Raw genomic sequence first — 17,577 nt, 5'->3', positions numbered from 1 at the left:
AGCTCATCTAAGGGGTAAGAGCTTGCATTTGTTGTTAGAGAGAAAACCCAACACACCAAGGAGGGCTTCCCCTCACATGAAGGAAGATTTGCTGGCATGGCAGCAGACGTGGGGAAGCCATGATGCTGCCCAGGTCCATCACAGCCAAATCCATCCCAAACTTCTCTTAACATGTTTTCCAAATACAACAATTAGCACAACTATCCATGCAGTATTAAAGGGACACAGTGTCTGAATAACAAAGTAAGTATATGTGGACTACAAAATACCCGAGTCTATCATCTTTCCATTCTAAAGATAATTTGGTATTACAAAAACTACAGGATTCAACAGCGGGTACATAATATAAAAGTATTTATTAACTTTCATGAAACAGAATATGGCTTAAAAAAGTCTTCCTGGGTCCCTGTTGAACTTTCTGCCTTTGCCTTAAGAAGGAGAATCAGCTTCTCGAAGGAAGTTGGGAAACTTCTTTTAAAAATATTTAGCCGAAATACAACCATCTTCTAGAAAGCTAAAGGTGAAGTGACCTCAGGGCAACAGAAGTCAACCAGTGCATGGAAGTAAAACCCCTGCCTTCACATACAAATAGAGAAAACACATAAAAAGTGGCAGAGATTATTTATCTCTCTTACCAAAACTTCTAAAAATGTAAGTTTTTAAATAAAACATCTGCTGGGTGTAAACAGTTCACTGCATAAAACACACCTGAAGTAAAGTAAATGTATACATCATTTGAAGTCCCAGACCTAGCTTAATCTACTAATGTATTTATTTCTCCTGGGGATTCATGAGCCGATCATACAGAATGCTTCCAAAAAACCACCCCTTCGCAGGAGGAAAGATGTGGTTTTCAATCTTTTAAGTTTATGGTTTTTAAAAATACATGGGGTTTTTTTAATTTTAGCAAAGCCATCTTTCAAAAGCATATTTCAATGTCAAGCTTGAAGAAAAAAATCTACCTCTGTCAAAATAATTCGCAAACTTTATTGGATTTTTAAAAGCCTGATTACAGGACAAAACATGCATTAAGCATTTTGCTAAAATTCCAAAAACATAATTGCAGAATGTCATTATATTCAAAGGGTCATGTCCATAATAAAAGCAGCTTAAGAGCAGCTTGGGATTTTTAAGAGTTTTAGTATGTGAAAAAGGCAAATGTTCTGTGTACTGTTCTTAAAATTCTGACATTACATTGCAATGGTTAAAGCAAGAAACAGCTCAACTGAAGACTACAGAAAATCCCTGTCTTCTGAGGAGGTCTACACTTGGTAATACAACACTACTCTGGAAACAGCACTTCACCAAAGGTCTGGCAATTGGCTTCAGCTTAAAACATACTCTGCTTCATAATGTTCTTCAAAGGATTAAAACATAATTGGTTCTGGCAGTACACATGGTCGGCATGATGTGCTGGGGATTGCCAGTGGACACAGGCCCTTACATAAAGGGCTGTTTTCTTTGTTTAAAATGGAAAAAAGAGTGGGAGGTGTGGAGAACAGTAAAATGCAAAATGACTCAGAGTCATAAAACATATTTTTTGAATCAGATTATTTCAACAACCGCATATGCAAATAGAATGCTTCAAACGAGGACAGTGGCAGAGCTTCTGAATTGCTAAGGCAATTCACATATTCTTATTTCCATAAAAAACGATAGAAGCTATAGTTATATACATCCTTCTAAGTATTCAGAGAATATTGCAAGTTGAACTCCAGAGAAGCCATCGATATCAGTCTGAAAGTGACGGGGAACGGATGGATCGTGCACTGGCTGGACTGTTAGAGAAAGCAAAGGGATCCTTTTCCTTTTCTTTACTGTCATGTTTATGTTTATGCTTATGCTTATGCTTGTGTTTCTTCTTCTTCTTCTTGTGCTCATGATGGTGGTGGTGATGGTGGTCACTATGTTTTGAGGAGTTTGATTCTTTACTAAACACAGACAGCGGAGCTGCTGAGACAGGGTGCATGTTCACCTCTCCTGAAGATTGTTCTTTACCTGAAAGAACAGATATAGGGGGGGTTAGTAAATGCTTAACTTGCACTGTTTTCAAGCAGAAGAAATTCTGAAATATTAGATAAAACCTACATTATCATTTAAATACACAGATAATGTGTTACAATACTTGTACCATTCACTACTTGGTTTATTTTTCTTCAGAAAAGGCTCTGAACACAATGTTCCTGTACTACTGACCATTTTGCAGAGCTACTCCTTCCTCCCTTGAAAGTATAAACAGACCCCAGACAATTAGGATCTGTAAAGAGCTAAGAAACTGCTCCAGAAATTCATTCTAAACAGAGTTGAAAGGCCACTATACCATGAATAATGAAAATATAACTGCTTGTGAAAACTCTGGTATAAAGTGCTGGACTGGCACCACTGAAGTGCAGGTTTGCAATGTGAATACATTTATTCAGGAGCTAACGTTCTCTGCAACAACATACAAACCTTCCGATACTGAACAGAACTTCTCACAACCAATTTAGCCTATTTGAAAGATTATACGGTTTTATTCTTAAACAAAAAGCAAATTCCAATAAAGACAATCACACCGTTATTAGTATGTATTTCACAAATACACTAGAACTACTTATATATTGAGTAAGCCTTGTATGTGAATCTGAGGAAGGAAAATCTGATTCATGACTTCTCAATTCCTGAATGACTTTCTCATTCTCTCTTTGGCTCATTTAGTATTTCATTATTTCACACAGACTGCAAAAGCTTCAATAGTACGGATGAAAGGGCAATAATCTAAGAATAACATTGTTAATGAGGGGAAGCACTTGGAAGGTAGGAAGGCTGGAATTCCTTTAGGCAGAAATTGAATCAAATGACTCACATTGTAAGAACGTGCTTTAACTACTACATAAATGTAGAAAAGCACCAACAGATTTTTGAAGGCAACTACTCCTTTTAAAATTCATTTTCTTCACAGCTGCTTTAAATGTTTGTTTGTGGGTTTTTCTTTTTTTTCCTACAGTTTTTTGTGAAAATATCCCTGTTAAATAACATGGAATTACTGTACATATAATTTGTAATTATCTTTTTCTGTATATTTGAAAATGGATTTTTTTCCCCAGTACATCTTTTTGGTTGGTTGGTTGGTTGGTTTCATTTATTTAAAGGCAAGGATGATTCGTTTATGGTAATCACTCCAAAGTCTGGAAGTCTGAAGAGCCAGCTCCCCGTAGTACGACAAACGAGCATTGAGAAAGATTTCCATGCAATCTTTCTAGCCTTATCCAAAAGATTAGGAACTGATTCACTGAAGCACACACATAGGAAAGTTTCTAGACTGTAGAGTTCTGGTTTTTGTTTGTTTTCAAACATGGCTGGAAAAAACAAAATCTACACCTGTATGCAGTGTTTAGAAGTCAGCATTAAAATACAAAACATTTTTACAGGGAGAATAATGGATGACTTACTGTGGGACATGGTGGAATCTCTATTGCTGGAAGTCTTAAATAGCAAAAGTGATGTTTCTTTCTCAAAATATGTTTGGGCTCAACCACAAGATGTAAGTATGGTGCAATATAAAGTTCTGCTGATGTTATGAAGGAGGCTGGATTAGAGTACAATAGGTTCCTATAGACTTAAAATCCCTACTATACAAGTATTTTAAACTTCCATTTGCCAACTTCAGTGGATAGTTACTACAACTGTTTTTAGATTGATACCTGGAGCCCTTCTCAACACTGCAGACAGCATACAAGTATTATATTTGATGCAAAAAACTACAAGATTGCTTCACAACATAACTATTTCTGATTATATTTCTTTTAAGGAACTCCTAGCTGTACCTAAACCTATCTCAGTAACCTGAGCTCATTCCTCTAAAGCATACAGCTTTTAGACAAGTAAGAACATTTTCTGCAGCAGCTGCAAGGATGCCAAACCAGCCCTTAATGAGAAGACAGATCAGTGGAAAAGAGCCTATCTGACTTGGGTCATTAGAAAAAGAATGGTTGGAGGCTGCACTTCAGAAAACCAAAGCACATGGTGTTTGACACCATTAAAATAGATTACAGGTGTTAAAGGTGACCTGTAGCAGGGACACAAACACAGCTTCTAGAAACACAGAAATAAAGGTAATGGCAAAAAGCCTGAAGATCAATTGGTGTTCATCCATAAAAGATGTAAAAACAGATTATCTAAGGTACAGAACACATTCTCATATATTCCTAAGCTATAGGAACATGATACATTAAAATATTCAAGGAAAACTAAAGTCAACTTAAAAGAAAACAAAAACCCCACACACATGCCACAAACCCTTAATACTTCACAGCTCCATTAGCTCCAAATTATGGAGTTATTTTTTATGGAAACTGAACCTGTAAGTCTAGACACTACATCTGTAACAACCTCAAACCAAGGTTAAACCTCTGAGCTTTACAAACTTTAACTCAGTATAACTGGCCTAAGGGCACGGGCTTAAGTCTGCAGGCATGATGGATCAGGAGGGCCAAGTGCCAGCAAAGACCAAGGATGCAATCTAACACACCCTTCTTGCCTCTGTTGCACTACCTGCTATTTGTGCACATTTCCTGCTGTTCACTGAGCTACCAGCTCTGCTAAGGCATCGGTCTGCACTATCACTTCTTTACTTATTTCAGGTGGGTTATTCATATATATATATATATATATATATATAAATCTATTCTTTAAAACAGTTAAACACCGCTGACTGAAGCAAATTAGGGAGCAAACAGAACAGTAACTTAAGTCAACAGGACTGAAGGGGTGATGATGAGCACCTAGAAACTGAAAAAGTCAGGAAGATCTTCAGGAACGGGAGAAGTAGGATCCAGCTGCAACTCAAGGGCTACTGAGGCTCAAGGAGACAGTCAACATCAGTAATATGCCACAAATAAGAAATAAAAGAATGTAATTACAAAAAAAATCTACTTTTACTGAGCCAGTAGTGAGAGTACGCATACACTTTCTTCGCAGAGGTAAATGATAGCTATGATCTGTGGGGTTTTAAATGCAAAAATAACTATCCAGAAAATTTCCTCCTACTGCTAAAGAGTGCTTTGAAATCAGTAATCAAATACATTGATCCTGGATGATGGTTCAGACAGGATGCACGCAGACTACCATGCTCAGTTGTCTGTAAAATGGACAGACCTGTAAAAGCTCTGTAAAAAACTTGCCAATTTTTACCTGTAAAATTCACCATTAAACTTCTTGCAGAACACTTACTCTTCATTTTAATTTCTTTTTAATTAATATGTACCTAAAGCCCATGCCAGGAAGCTGCCAAACTAGGACAGCAAGGCTAAGTAGGAATTGCTTTACAGGGCATTAATACTACCCTTGTATCATCAGGGGTAGCAGGACTGCTGTGCAGAGGCATGGAGCACTCCCTCTTCCTGCAGGGAACCCATTTCCTCCTGGCAGAGAGAGCAAGACTGGAACCCGGGTTTCTCAAATCACAGAAACCCACAATAAGTGGAGGGTGAGCCCAGGAGCTCGCTTCTGAAGTGGTTAGGAGCATTCCTTGGAAGAAAATGCACATACATGCGTCTATCCACTTGGATCTCCTTCTGTTTGGGATGTGGAGATTCCAATGTAATTATTGGCTTTGCGGTGTTCCAGCTAGCTGGGTAGGTGTTTAAAATTAGACAGGATAACTATCCCATGGGAGAAAGATATGAAACTGTCATGGGGACCAATGTGAGAGAGAATAAAATACGAAAACACAGATCTTGTAATTTAGTTTTAGAATGAAAGAAGGTTAGATCTTGATAAGCTTTCAAAGTAACACCTTCTGTCACAATGAAAATGGCTGTCAGATAATTCTAACATCCTCCTTACCAGTCATCCAGTTATCTGTATTTTTAAGAACCGTTGGTACATGAACACTGAACAACAGTGTTGGTTTCAGTGCTCTCCCTATTTTACTCTTGTTACTGAACTTTTACAATTTGGGAACACATAACTTGAGACTTCAACATGCCAACAGGCTTTCACAAGATCTTCCATATGGTTTCTCCTGTATTTCTGATTTTGTGTGTGAAGAGGGTGGGACACCACAGACTTACAGCCTCTAATTCTTTGCATGTACAATTTGTTTAAAATAGCTGACTTTTCCAAATCGACACTTGTTAAAAATGACCCCATGTGCACCCTGATTTATTCATATGTCAGAGAGAGAGAAACCAACTTCACAAATCACAGCAAAGGCTAAGGCCCATGAGTCCAGTGTTTCAGCTGAGGACAGGCTGGTCCTTCAGAACCTGACACCAGCCATCTCTGGGAAGAAGGAGACCAACACAAGCACATGAGCACTTTGTATATCTCCCCCAGAACATAAAGAAAGGTTGCTAATGAGAAAAATAATGCACTTTGCCCAGCTCTGGCTAGCATTTTCTCTAAAGAGAGAACACTGGGAGTTTTTAAGCTGAAAAGAGCTTAAAAATGGTTTTGACAATTACCCTGTTTTTCCTTAGTTCTACTTTTCTTTTTTAGTATTACCCTGGAAACATCCAAGATAGACTATTTTTTAATTTAATGCTGTGTTTATGCATCTGTTGAACCACCAACGAAGCACATACAAAAAGTTACCAAGCATAAATAATTATTTATTCCAGGAATAAATATTCCTGGAATTCCAGGCTTTCAGAGTGCAAGAGTGTCTTGTTATTTGTCTGAAGAAGTAGACTTTTCAAATTATATATATCTCTGAAGAAGATTTATCAATTTTCTGTCTAGCAGAGTGCTCTTTGAAGGACCATATGACAAAATTTAAAGTTTGAGAGTGAGAAGGTCCAGTTAAAAAAACAAAACAAAGCACCCAAAAGTTTTCTGAGGATGTGCTGAACAAATCAGTTAATTTGGCTTCAACATAAAAATTTTAACTAGTTCAAATTTACAGATTCATTTGACTTCACATTTTTTAGTGGGATTTATATCCAGATAGATAATTCCCTATACCTATACCAAAGGACAGCATCTGCCGAAGTACTGCATAGATGAGCTGGTGATTTAACCGAAATATAACTTTTAACATGTAACTGTTTTATTAATTTCCTCATTTGACTTTCACTTTACAACTATATTGCTTTGTCCTTATATTAAAATAATAGCTTAACTGTGGTGTTATTTTTATGATACCATAAAATATTCTTTAATATTCTAGAAAAATCTAGAGTATTTCCTACTCTAGAGAAAAAGAACATTCAAATTACTAAGTCAATTCAGAATACTCTGTGTGTCTACCAGTTTCAGGGAGTTCACTTGAAAATTTAGTTGTTAGCCTTATCCATCTCCTAGGTTTAGAATCATAGAATCAACCAGGTTGGAAAAGACCTTTAAGATCATCAAATCCAACCATTAACCCAAGACTGCCAAGTTCACCACTAAACTGTATCACTGAGGGCCTCATTTACACAGTTGTTGAACACTTCCAGGGACAGTGATTCCATTTGAGTGTGATCAGCTCTTTTCTCAGAGACAGGCACAGCTACACAACTATGTCATTTTTATTAAACCATATAGTTAATACACTGCAGCCACACACTGATGCAATTCTCATTTATATTGTCACTTTATCTGACGGGCTTACATTTCTATCAAAGCTGCTTTCATGCACTTTAGGATAAAGCACTTGAAAACACCCTTCCTTGTGAAGTGTGCAATTAACCACATACTATTTCACTGAGGCAAAATTATCTACAGAACCTCAAAACCTATGAGTCAGCAGTTTGGAAACAGTTATACTTTAGGTAATAAAGTCAACATATGTGTAATGGATGCTAGCAAACATACTATAGTAATGTTACATGCTGTTAAAGGGTAGTCTAACAGAACAGTTGTAACAATTTTTCCCTCATTAAAAATAATAGCAAAAGTCCATCATCAGTGGTGTCCTCATATCCAGGAAGTGTTTCTTTATGTATTTGTCTGTGTGCTGATGCTTCTGTAACCCTTTCTGGCAAGAAGCCTCTTTGGCTGAGCTCTGAGGTACTGGTGCTCTTATAGCTAACTCAGATAGCTCTACTGAGCTGCAGAGGAGTGGGCTTTTCATACAGCTCAGACTGGACTCCTACTATCTACTATACACTTGAAATGCAGTGATTTGCACCACAAGCTCAGACTTACTGTTGTAAATGCTCTGGTTAAACATAACGACTGCAGTAGTTTCCCTCTACACATTATTGCAGTATGTGCTGTATCCAGTTTCAAATTATTCCAGAAACAATTCAATACAGCTAAATCATTATCTCCTGAAACTGCAGACAGTAACTGTGATAACCAAGACCACAATCCTATCAACAGGTAATGAGTGTGACCACCAAAGTTTAATGTATATCTACATGGTAAAAAGAGTGACCTACAGGATCAGCAGTGGAAATTTCCAATTATGGTCATCCTGGAAAACAGCAAAGGATTAATGGAACGGCCAAAGGATTTTTGTGATCTGAGTTTGAATGCTTAGGATGTGTCCTCAAAGCTCCTGAATGTGATCAGAGAAAGGACTGCCAGTGTACAAAGAGAACACTGTTGTATTTCTTTTTTGGTTTTTTCTTTTGTAGAAATAAAGGGAGAATTGGACACTGCTTTGTATCAACTATCAAACTACCTAAAATAGTTGGGAAAATTCTAACTAAATGTTTACCACTGATGATCTGTTGAGCCTTAAAGATGTGTAACTTCACTGGCAGACCACACAGGCTACAGCCAGGCATTTATTTTGGAAGCAGAAAAGAACATGCCAATCAATAACCACTGACATATGCAGCATAACTTCTTAGAGGTTAGTTTTGGACTGTTGTACTTTCAGATAAGTAAAACATTAAAGTAAATATAGAAGTGTATCTTAATCTGATCTCACTGAAGTCAACACGTCTTCTTATAGTCTTAAATGAGAGTTTAAATCTACCTCTTATACAAAATCTGATCTTGAAATTCTTTTGATCTGAAGAGTAGGGAGCGTTACTACTATTCTTAGTGATTTAGTAGCAAATAAAGATCTGTTCTCGCATTAGAAATGTGATCTCGCACAGCACTAGAGGCTCTAAAGAGGCTGCCATGTTCCTAGCCCTTAGGGCAGATGAATAATCAATGCAAGAGCATTCTCCCAACAGTTCACAACTGCTTCTTTTAATAATGTCTTGAAAAATGCTCAGAATCTCTTATAGCAACCAGAGTTCACAGTTCTATTATTGTAGACAGGATGCTTTAGTAGGGTTTAAAAGATTTTCTATATGTACTACAAAAGGTGCTATAATTCTAGTACTGAAACCTGTAATCCTGCAAGAGTTGTAGTACAAGACTTCTTTTATTGCTCTTGTACTATGTCTCAACCCTAACCTTTCACATCCATGAGCAGAAGCACACAGGGAAGAAAAAAAAAGGTTTTAATGGAAAATAATATTTTCCTGGCTTTAGGGGGGTTACATCACCTTGAACAAATCCAAATTATCATTCAGGGTGGTGGGGAGCGTAAAAAAAAAGAAAAATAAAGGAATACACAGATACAGCAGGATTTAGACCCAAATGAACTTCCTCCTGGCAGCTGCTGTTCACAGGCTGTGTTTGGCTCATGACCTAACGCTTCATGTGACATGTAGGGACATAACCCACAGCTGTGAGAGGAAAACTGAGTATGGACTAAGAGCTCACTGCCTTCCAAGTAAGAGTCACAGAATGGAGGCAGACACAAGATTTTACAGATTTACTAACAACGCACTGAGACCATTTCAGAACCTGTTGTCAATCTATTTCACAATAAGCACTCACTGAAGTGCGCCCATCCTCCGTCATGGCTGCAAAAACTCCAAGGGCCTCAGGAAACATTATCTGTGATTCCTTTGTAGAACAGAACACTCCTATGCGTGAACAATTTTATTTACGTATGCTTTTATTTTTCCCCATCTGTTTCTTCTCAGAAGTATACAATTTCCTAAAGATTGAACTGTCTTTATTTACTCAGTCTGAAATTCATACATCTCTGCTTCTAAGAAAAATGCCATGAATAAGAAACAGGTGAAATTTTAGAAGCAAGGAATATCTGAAGTGGAACTGTTTCTTACTGCACAAACCAAAGAAAATGAAATTAATCTGAAGTGTTTCAAAATAATGCTTTTCAAAGGCTTATTATTGAAAATGAATTATGTAGCAAAACCCCTGCATTTGTCTCATTTGTTACCTAGGAAAGAAAATGTATTCCAGTGTGCTCAATGCCTGAATGGCAGAGGTGAGAAGGTCACTCAGCACACAAGTGAAACTCGAAGTAGCTTTTGACTGCTGTAGGTCTACAAAAGCAGCAGTCAACTGCCCATTACCCCACTCCTGATCAGGCCTTACCCTTTCTGAACTCTAGTGCAAACTTAATATGCAAGAGCTGGAGCACAGAGCTGGCGTACAGAGAGTCCCATAAGTCCTATTTGTGAAGTATTTGGCAGGGTTTTGTTTATGACTTTATAGTTCACAGAGTGTGTAAATCTAGTAAAAAAAATGTTGCAAAATACCATGTAAGAGTTATAAATACTAATCCTCAGTGGATCAGCTTTGCACTCGCGTGCCCTGGATGTGTCATTCTTTGCCGTAACAGAAAATGTGATGGTTGCCCATAACACTGAAGACAAACCAAGCAGCTGAGAGGTTTAAAGTAAAGGTTGAGCAGAATTAGGCTCCTAAGTTCGTAACAGCAACCTATATGCAGCCTTCGCCTTTACTCTCCTGAAATGTCTGTGCTTTAGGCAAAATGGTGTGAGTTTTGCTACTTTACATATCTAACAGCAAATCCATCCTGGTGGACCTGGCTGTATAGGCACATGTCATTAACCAAAGGCCATCTGGAATCCAGAAACTAGACCTCCCTGTGTTTTATGTCCCCATATGAACTTGATTTGTTAGCTGAGCAATGACAGCAGTTACCTTTTATAAAAAAACCAACAAAACCAAAACAAAACCTCTTGGCGGCTACAGCATCTGCCAAGGAAGTAAAACTGTTAAGTCCTAGGCCCTAAGGGAGTATGAGTCTTCGGCTTCCACACCCCCAGCCAGCACCACGGCACCAGCCTCAGCAGGACACTGAGAACAGGAACAGCCACCAGCACTTCTCTTAAATGGGGCCAGTAACTTGCCAGGTCACAGGGGAAGCAGATGAGGTCACCTGTCAGCTTAGCTCAGGACTAGGGCACTCAAGACTGAACCAATGTTCCAGATCCTGCTGCTAAGATCTACTTGTATTTTAGATTAAGCAACCACTGGATAAAAACAGAAAAACAAGCAAGAGGGTCATTACTATGAATCCTACTTCTAAGGCCAAATACTTCACTTCTACACATTGCAGTACTGCAACCTTAAAACCTTGGTTTGGATGCTTTTGTGGTTTAACTCCAGCCAGCAGCTAAGCCCCACACAGCTGCTCACTCACTCACTCACCCCCCCAGTGGGATGGGGGAGAGAATCAGACGGGTAACAGTGAGAAAACTCACGGGCTGAGATAAATACAGTTTAATTGGGAAAGCAAAAGCCGTGCACTCAAGCAAAGCAAAAGAAGGAATTCATTCACTTCCCATGGGCAGACAGGTGTTCAGCCATCTCCAGGAAAGCAGAGCTTTATCATGTGTTAATGGTTACTTGGGAAGACAAATGCCATCACTCCAAACATCCCCCCTCCACTCTTCCCCAGCTCTATATGCTGAACATGATGCTATATGGTGGGGAATATCCCTTGAGTCAGTTGGGGTCAGCTGTCCGGGCTGTGTCCCCTCCCAGCTTCTTGTACACCCCCAGTCTACTCACTGGTGGGGCAGAATAAGAAGCAGAACAGGCCTTGACTCCACGTAAGCACTGCTCAGCAGTAACTAAAAGATCCCTGTATTATCACAATGTGTTCAGTACAAATTGAAAACACAGCCCCATATAGCTACTACGGTGAAAATTAACTCTATCCCAGCCAAAAGCAGCACAGATGCCTACTGAAGGTCTCAAAAATGTTTGTTACATAGCCCCATTACCTCAGCTTGGCGCCAGTGGCACATTCTGGAACAAAACTTGAGAAATGTGGTTAAAATATTTTGAGAAAATAAGACTACCTACTGAATTTCTTTGTTACTGGCAGGAAAGTAAAGAATGTGGCTGTTCATCAATGAAGTTCAGCCTGCCTTAAAATTTCCAAGAAGCACTCTTCTTTGAGAAGTGATTTTGTCAAGTATTTTATCAAAAGGATACTAGGAGAAGTAGTAAAACAAAAGAAGTGCTTGAAATGAAACCATTTTACTCTTAGATGCAATATTTTCAACTTTGAAAAGCCCTTCTAAGCATTCTTGAGGCTTGTATGTTTTTCAATTACTGAAGATAAGTTATAAATCATTATGTGATTTTATGAGGAGAGATTTTCTTTTACCTAACAGTCTCACTATTTTTAAAGTTAATCTTCAAAACTATTTTTTTTAAGTGACTATAGCAAAATAAGTTTTACTTAATTACTTATGGGGTTCTATTTCAGCTTTATGTAACTTTATTTTTTCCTTAGCTTTTCACTTTTATAAGCATGATACATACCTGTCTTAGATATGTATGAAAATACATATGTACACAGTTATCTAGAAACATATTGGAAGCTAAAGAAATGTTCTTATGCACCCTTTACACACTTCCTGGAAATCAGTTAACATCTAACACTTACCAACACTTTATGTTTGGGAATAAACAGTAGTAAAAAAAAAAACAAAACCTACACCCAACTGAAATCGTTGAAAAATCCAAACTATCATTTTGCCAATAAATTTACTCATACCTGGTGTGGATGGTCTCTCCAACATATTCAAATGATGGTAAATAAAGGCTTGACTGTCATGAACTGTGTCCATATCAATTTCCTCCTCTTCTTGAGAGTTTGAGAACTAAGATATCAGGAAAAAAAAAATAAGCAGATGCTAATAACTCATAAGAATATCACTAAATAGAACTTAAAATATGTTTTTTTGTGGTAAACTGGGGGTGAGAGGGAAAGGAAGTGATATCTACCACTGCAAAGGAATAAAAATTCAGTGAAATTAAAAAGGGTCAGTGTGTTTTCTTCATTCTAATTTACCGTGAAGCTGTGTGAACAGGAGCATTAACCGTCAATTTTAGTTCTTGCCAGCCAATAAAGAATCTGATGGAAAATGATTTTGCAAAGCGTAACAACTACTGCACACATACACACAACGTGTCTTTTGTTTGAACACAGCTTTAAGGGAAGCCAGCAGAAGCCACTGCTGTTATTCTGAATATCCTACATATTGTGCAAGTTGAATTTCCATTTCTTACTCTGATTTTGAGTTTGACTTTACTGTCTTCATTCTTCTCTAGTATTTGCCCTGGCTCCAATGGAGACCCGAGTGGCATATCAGCCTTCCTCTTCACCCCCTGCTGATGACCAGAAATGCTGGATGCTGTTTCCTTAATAAGATGATCATCCTCCTGAAGCAGCATTAAAAGACCAAAATTAGAAGATAGCAAAAGCCATGTTTCAGCCTAAAAGAGACCTGATAGCTGAAAACACTTCTGAGTAAAGTGGGTGATTTGAACAAAGTTTTCCCTCTAGTTCTGGTAAAAAGTATCTTCTAAAACCCTGTATGGATTTGTGCCAACCTCTCCTACAAACATAGTTTCTCTTTACTTCTATCCCTGCTCCCTCTGCATATCTACCATTGGCATCTTTTCTGTCCCTTCTCACAATCATGGTACTGTTGGTGTGCAACAACATTTGCTGCCTCTGAATAGCCTTTCTATAAATCTGTGCCTCGCAGACTCTCCTCAGTCCAAATCACAGTTGAAAAACTATGATAGTCTCTGATTTACACATGGGATTTAGCTAAATCTTCTTCTAGTTAGCTTTAAAAGCTAATGCTTACTTTGTTGAATACGAATCATAACAAGCACTTATAACTTGGGTTGGGGTTTTTTGATTTCACAACAATATAATTAAAAAGTTAAACTGTTTTGTAAACTACTGCTTAGACAGTCCACATAAACAGGGTCAAAGGAATATAAAAATAGCAGGAGAGTCTACCAAGTTCCACATATAGCCAATAAAACAGGAGACAGGTGTTACAACAAGCCCAATACACAAAATATAGAAGGAAAAATACCACAGAAGCAAACATACTTAAGAGCCCGCTAAAAACTAGATAAAAGCTGTATCATAGACTCTCAAGAGCATAAGCTGCTCCACTGAACTGCTCTTCCTCTATCCTACAAAGGGCTTACAAAAGCCCCACATACTTGCCCTGAACAATTAAAATTCAATTTTATATAATGGGTGACTTTTACCATCCTCAGCAAATTCAGTGCCACAAGTCTATCAGTCCTGATTGCAACATGTTTATGCTATCAGAACATAGAGTCTACTTTAAAGAATCTAGTTAATCTGATGTATTCTATCACGTTAATTCATTTTCCTTCAAATATATATTTCCCTTTTTTCAACCCTCTTGTTTAACCCAACACACTACTGTTATGAATCACTTCTGGATAAACTTTGGCTGATGTGAGAGGCAATCTTTGGTTTATGTTTCTAGTTTGATTTTTTTAACAAGGAAAATCAGTTCCCTGAATTCTAGGGGAGTTCCATTGAAAATGGCAACCTTAAAGTAAGGGGTAGGAGAATGGACATAAGGCATAGAAGAAGATACAAGGAATGAAGTGTGAATTGAGGCTTACACTAATGCTGTATTTTCACACTAGTGTAAGCCAGTACAGCTGCTCTTCCTCACAGATTTCTGTCCTGGGCTGCCACAAGCATTTGTATAACCACATGATGAACTGGACCAGGAAACTGAACCAGCAGGAACTGTCTGTTCATAAAAAAGGTATTTTTCTACCAGATCCTGCCCTGATCCAGCTCACTATGCAGCAACACTCTGCGAGCACAAAGGATGACAGTATAGGAAAAAGAAGAGTTACAAGGAAGTTTTTTTGATTAAGATAGTGTGGCTGCAAGAAAAGTTTGGATGTTCACTGAACTGCAGCCCAAACATCTCCTAACAAAATGTCTCCTGCTATCGAATTCTGATGTTTATTCGCAGCAAATTAGGACTTATTACAAGTTGGGTAAATATATAGGATAGCTCTAAAGGTATTTGACTCTATCCCCCTACTGGAACTGGCCTGCAAGGTACTGTGATAACTGACTCTCAGTATACTTCTGAATATAAATGATATAGAAATCAACCATGTGACTGAACCATCCCATTCAGAAGGGTGGAAAGAGTTTCAAACATGCTGACCACATGTTCACATTCTCTTTCACGATTTACTCCGAAGCAGTTTCAATCAAATGTAGTTCTTGAATCTCATTATTTCCATGTGTGTTGAGTTTTACCCCTCATGATTGAATCTGTCCAACAAAAAGACTTGGTCTTGCAGCAGTGGCAGTTATTCTTAAGAAATGTAAGTTATTCTTAAGAAATGTAAGTTATTCTTAAGAAATTCAAAGACTTGAATAGCTTGTAACATCTATTTTTTAACTATGCAATGGATTCTGTGTTAGGACTGAAGCCTCCACAACCAGAAAGGTATCAACCTTCATGTATATGATTTTTCGGAAGTTGTTACAAATCCTTCAGAGCACAGCACTAAATAGTCAGATTCATGTGTTCAGTGAAGATGTGTTAAAGTTCCAACTTTCACATTTCTTAATGTTGTTTAAAAAGAGGTATATCTATTTTAAGATGTAATAAATTTCCTGATAAAAGGGTTTGTTTTGGAAAATTGCATCACTTGCCCTTAAGCAATATTCTTAGTCTAATAAAAAAGTTTTCATCACAGCATCAAACATTTCTGTGAATCGCTTCACGTCTCACACGCAATATAGATGAAGTTAAGTTTTATAAAGAACAGAAATGATGAGACTAGAAAAAAACAAGTAAAAGCTTGCATATGCTATGCAAAACAGGTAAAAAAAAAGTTATGGTATATGCCAGCTTTTCAAGTGGAAGGAATAAAAAGTAACAAGGTAAAAAGGTAGCTTAGCTAAAAGCATGAGAAGCTTGAACACAATACAAAATTAAACCAGCAAGCAAGGCAAGGACTCAGAGCCAGCTGAATGGGATGTATGCAGATGGTTTGTGCTTACGGTGTTCTGAAATCCTACTGACTGTCCGTGATTGTTAGTACTATTCACAGGTTCCTGATTATTTACAACTGATTCAGGGATAATCGTTGGATTAAGTACAGCCTTCTTTTCTTTCAGATTAAGAACAAGACCAAGCTCTGGTAATGGTAAACAAGAAGGTCTACTGAGGCCAAAGAGTGTGAAATAGAGATCCACAGCACCACATCGTAATCTCCAGTCATGTGAAGTTCCTAAAATCCAAAAGAGATTATTGTTAATACAGAGATAGAATCTTCTCCTCTCCCCCAAATAAAGCAGTTTAAGTGATCTGGATCCACCAGAGTATGACATTTTCTGTGCTTAAGATACGCTTCCCTCGATATTCCTGCCTTTTATTGACTCAAACTCACCTGCCACAATCTCTTTAAAAGGAAGGTTCTAAGTTGCTTGGGTTGTAAGCTAGACATGTTTGCAGAACAAGACTGGGAAACTAAGTGCTACACTAACTTAATGAAAACTTCAAGGAAAATAAATCACATCCACATAATTTTTTAAGTTTCACTTAAAACTTAAGTCTTCATTTTCACTTAAGTCTTACTATTGGACAATTAAATAGAATATTTTGTTACCAAAATGGCTTCCAGTATCAATGGATTTGGTCACACTTGCCTGTGTATTCCACGAAATATAGTAGTAGCCTTAAGCACGACCCTCTGGAAACTGCACTAGATAGAGAACACAAACCAGCAATGCATAAACATGCTCTCTGATGCCACTACTATGTCATGTACTTCACTGGGCACTCAACAGTTTAATCTGGATTCATACTGGAGATATGGATTCTTCTGCACAAAGCAATGCTTCATTGATTTTATTTTTCACTGTAAACTGTGTAGTGCTTTTGTATCTTCATACACAAATGGTCAAAGCACATTTGGCACCAATCACAACAGAAAGACATCTGACATCTGGTGCAACACTGCAAATACAGTGATTCTGGTGTTAACTCAGCCCAGCTCTTGACTGATTGCAAGTTTATTGAACATATTGTTCCACAGCAGGAATAGAACTCTATCTGGTAAACAAGACACAGATGTGCCAATGCCATGTTAATGTAGCTGTGCAAGACTTAGCATAAAATAAAATTACAAGGTCTATCCCTGTAAATACTAAGTTTCATGGGGCTAAGTAGTGTTTTGAGTGAGCTTAGCTGTACATACGCTTACCCAGTTATAAGTGAAAGCAACATGAATATTAATTAATCTGGACATTTCTAACATTAAAATACTCTCCAGAGAATGACATATTCACAAATACTAATTTAAAAACTCTTCTAATATTTCAGCAGCAAATAATTTACTCAACTTCTTAAACTAGTACATCTTTAAATGATAAGATGAATTCCCATTCAGTATCTCTCTCCTAAGCTTAAATATAACTGGTTGCAGACTTTCTCTGCAATCTTTGGAACTTGTGAGCATTATCAACTTAATGCAGATTAACACAGAAGG

The 17,577-nt window shown here is 37.7% G+C and overlaps 1 protein-coding gene across 5 annotated transcripts in view; it reads right to left on the bottom strand.

Moving 5' to 3' along the window:
• Positions 1–337: 337 nt before the first annotated feature.
• TAF2 (TATA-box binding protein associated factor 2) overlaps positions 338–17,577 on the bottom strand; it is a 63,147-nt gene continuing 45,907 nt past the window's right edge. For 3 of the 5 annotated variants that reach the window (XM_030480048.1, XM_030480058.1, XM_030480085.1), the window contains 4 exons: positions 16,088–16,317; positions 13,279–13,431; positions 12,764–12,869; positions 338–1,998 (listed from right to left, as the gene is read on the bottom strand). In XM_030480048.1, coding sequence (XP_030335908.1) covers positions 1,733–1,998; positions 12,764–12,869; positions 13,279–13,431; positions 16,088–16,317 — 755 coding nt within the window. In that variant the 3' untranslated portion in view covers positions 338–1,732. Of the gene's footprint in view, positions 1,999–6,631; positions 6,694–12,763; positions 12,870–13,278; positions 13,432–16,087; positions 16,318–17,577 lie in introns of those variants that run through there. The other 2 variants (XM_030480075.1, XM_030480066.2) reach the window with 2 other exon arrangements.

This window comes from Strigops habroptila, chromosome 1 (genome assembly GCF_004027225.2).
Source record: "Strigops habroptila isolate Jane chromosome 1, bStrHab1.2.pri, whole genome shotgun sequence".
NCBI classification, from domain to species: Eukaryota; Metazoa; Chordata; class Aves; order Psittaciformes; family Psittacidae; genus Strigops; species Strigops habroptila.
The sequence above is the reverse complement of the archived record's forward strand: the minus strand, read 5'-3'. Positions and strand labels throughout refer to the sequence as shown.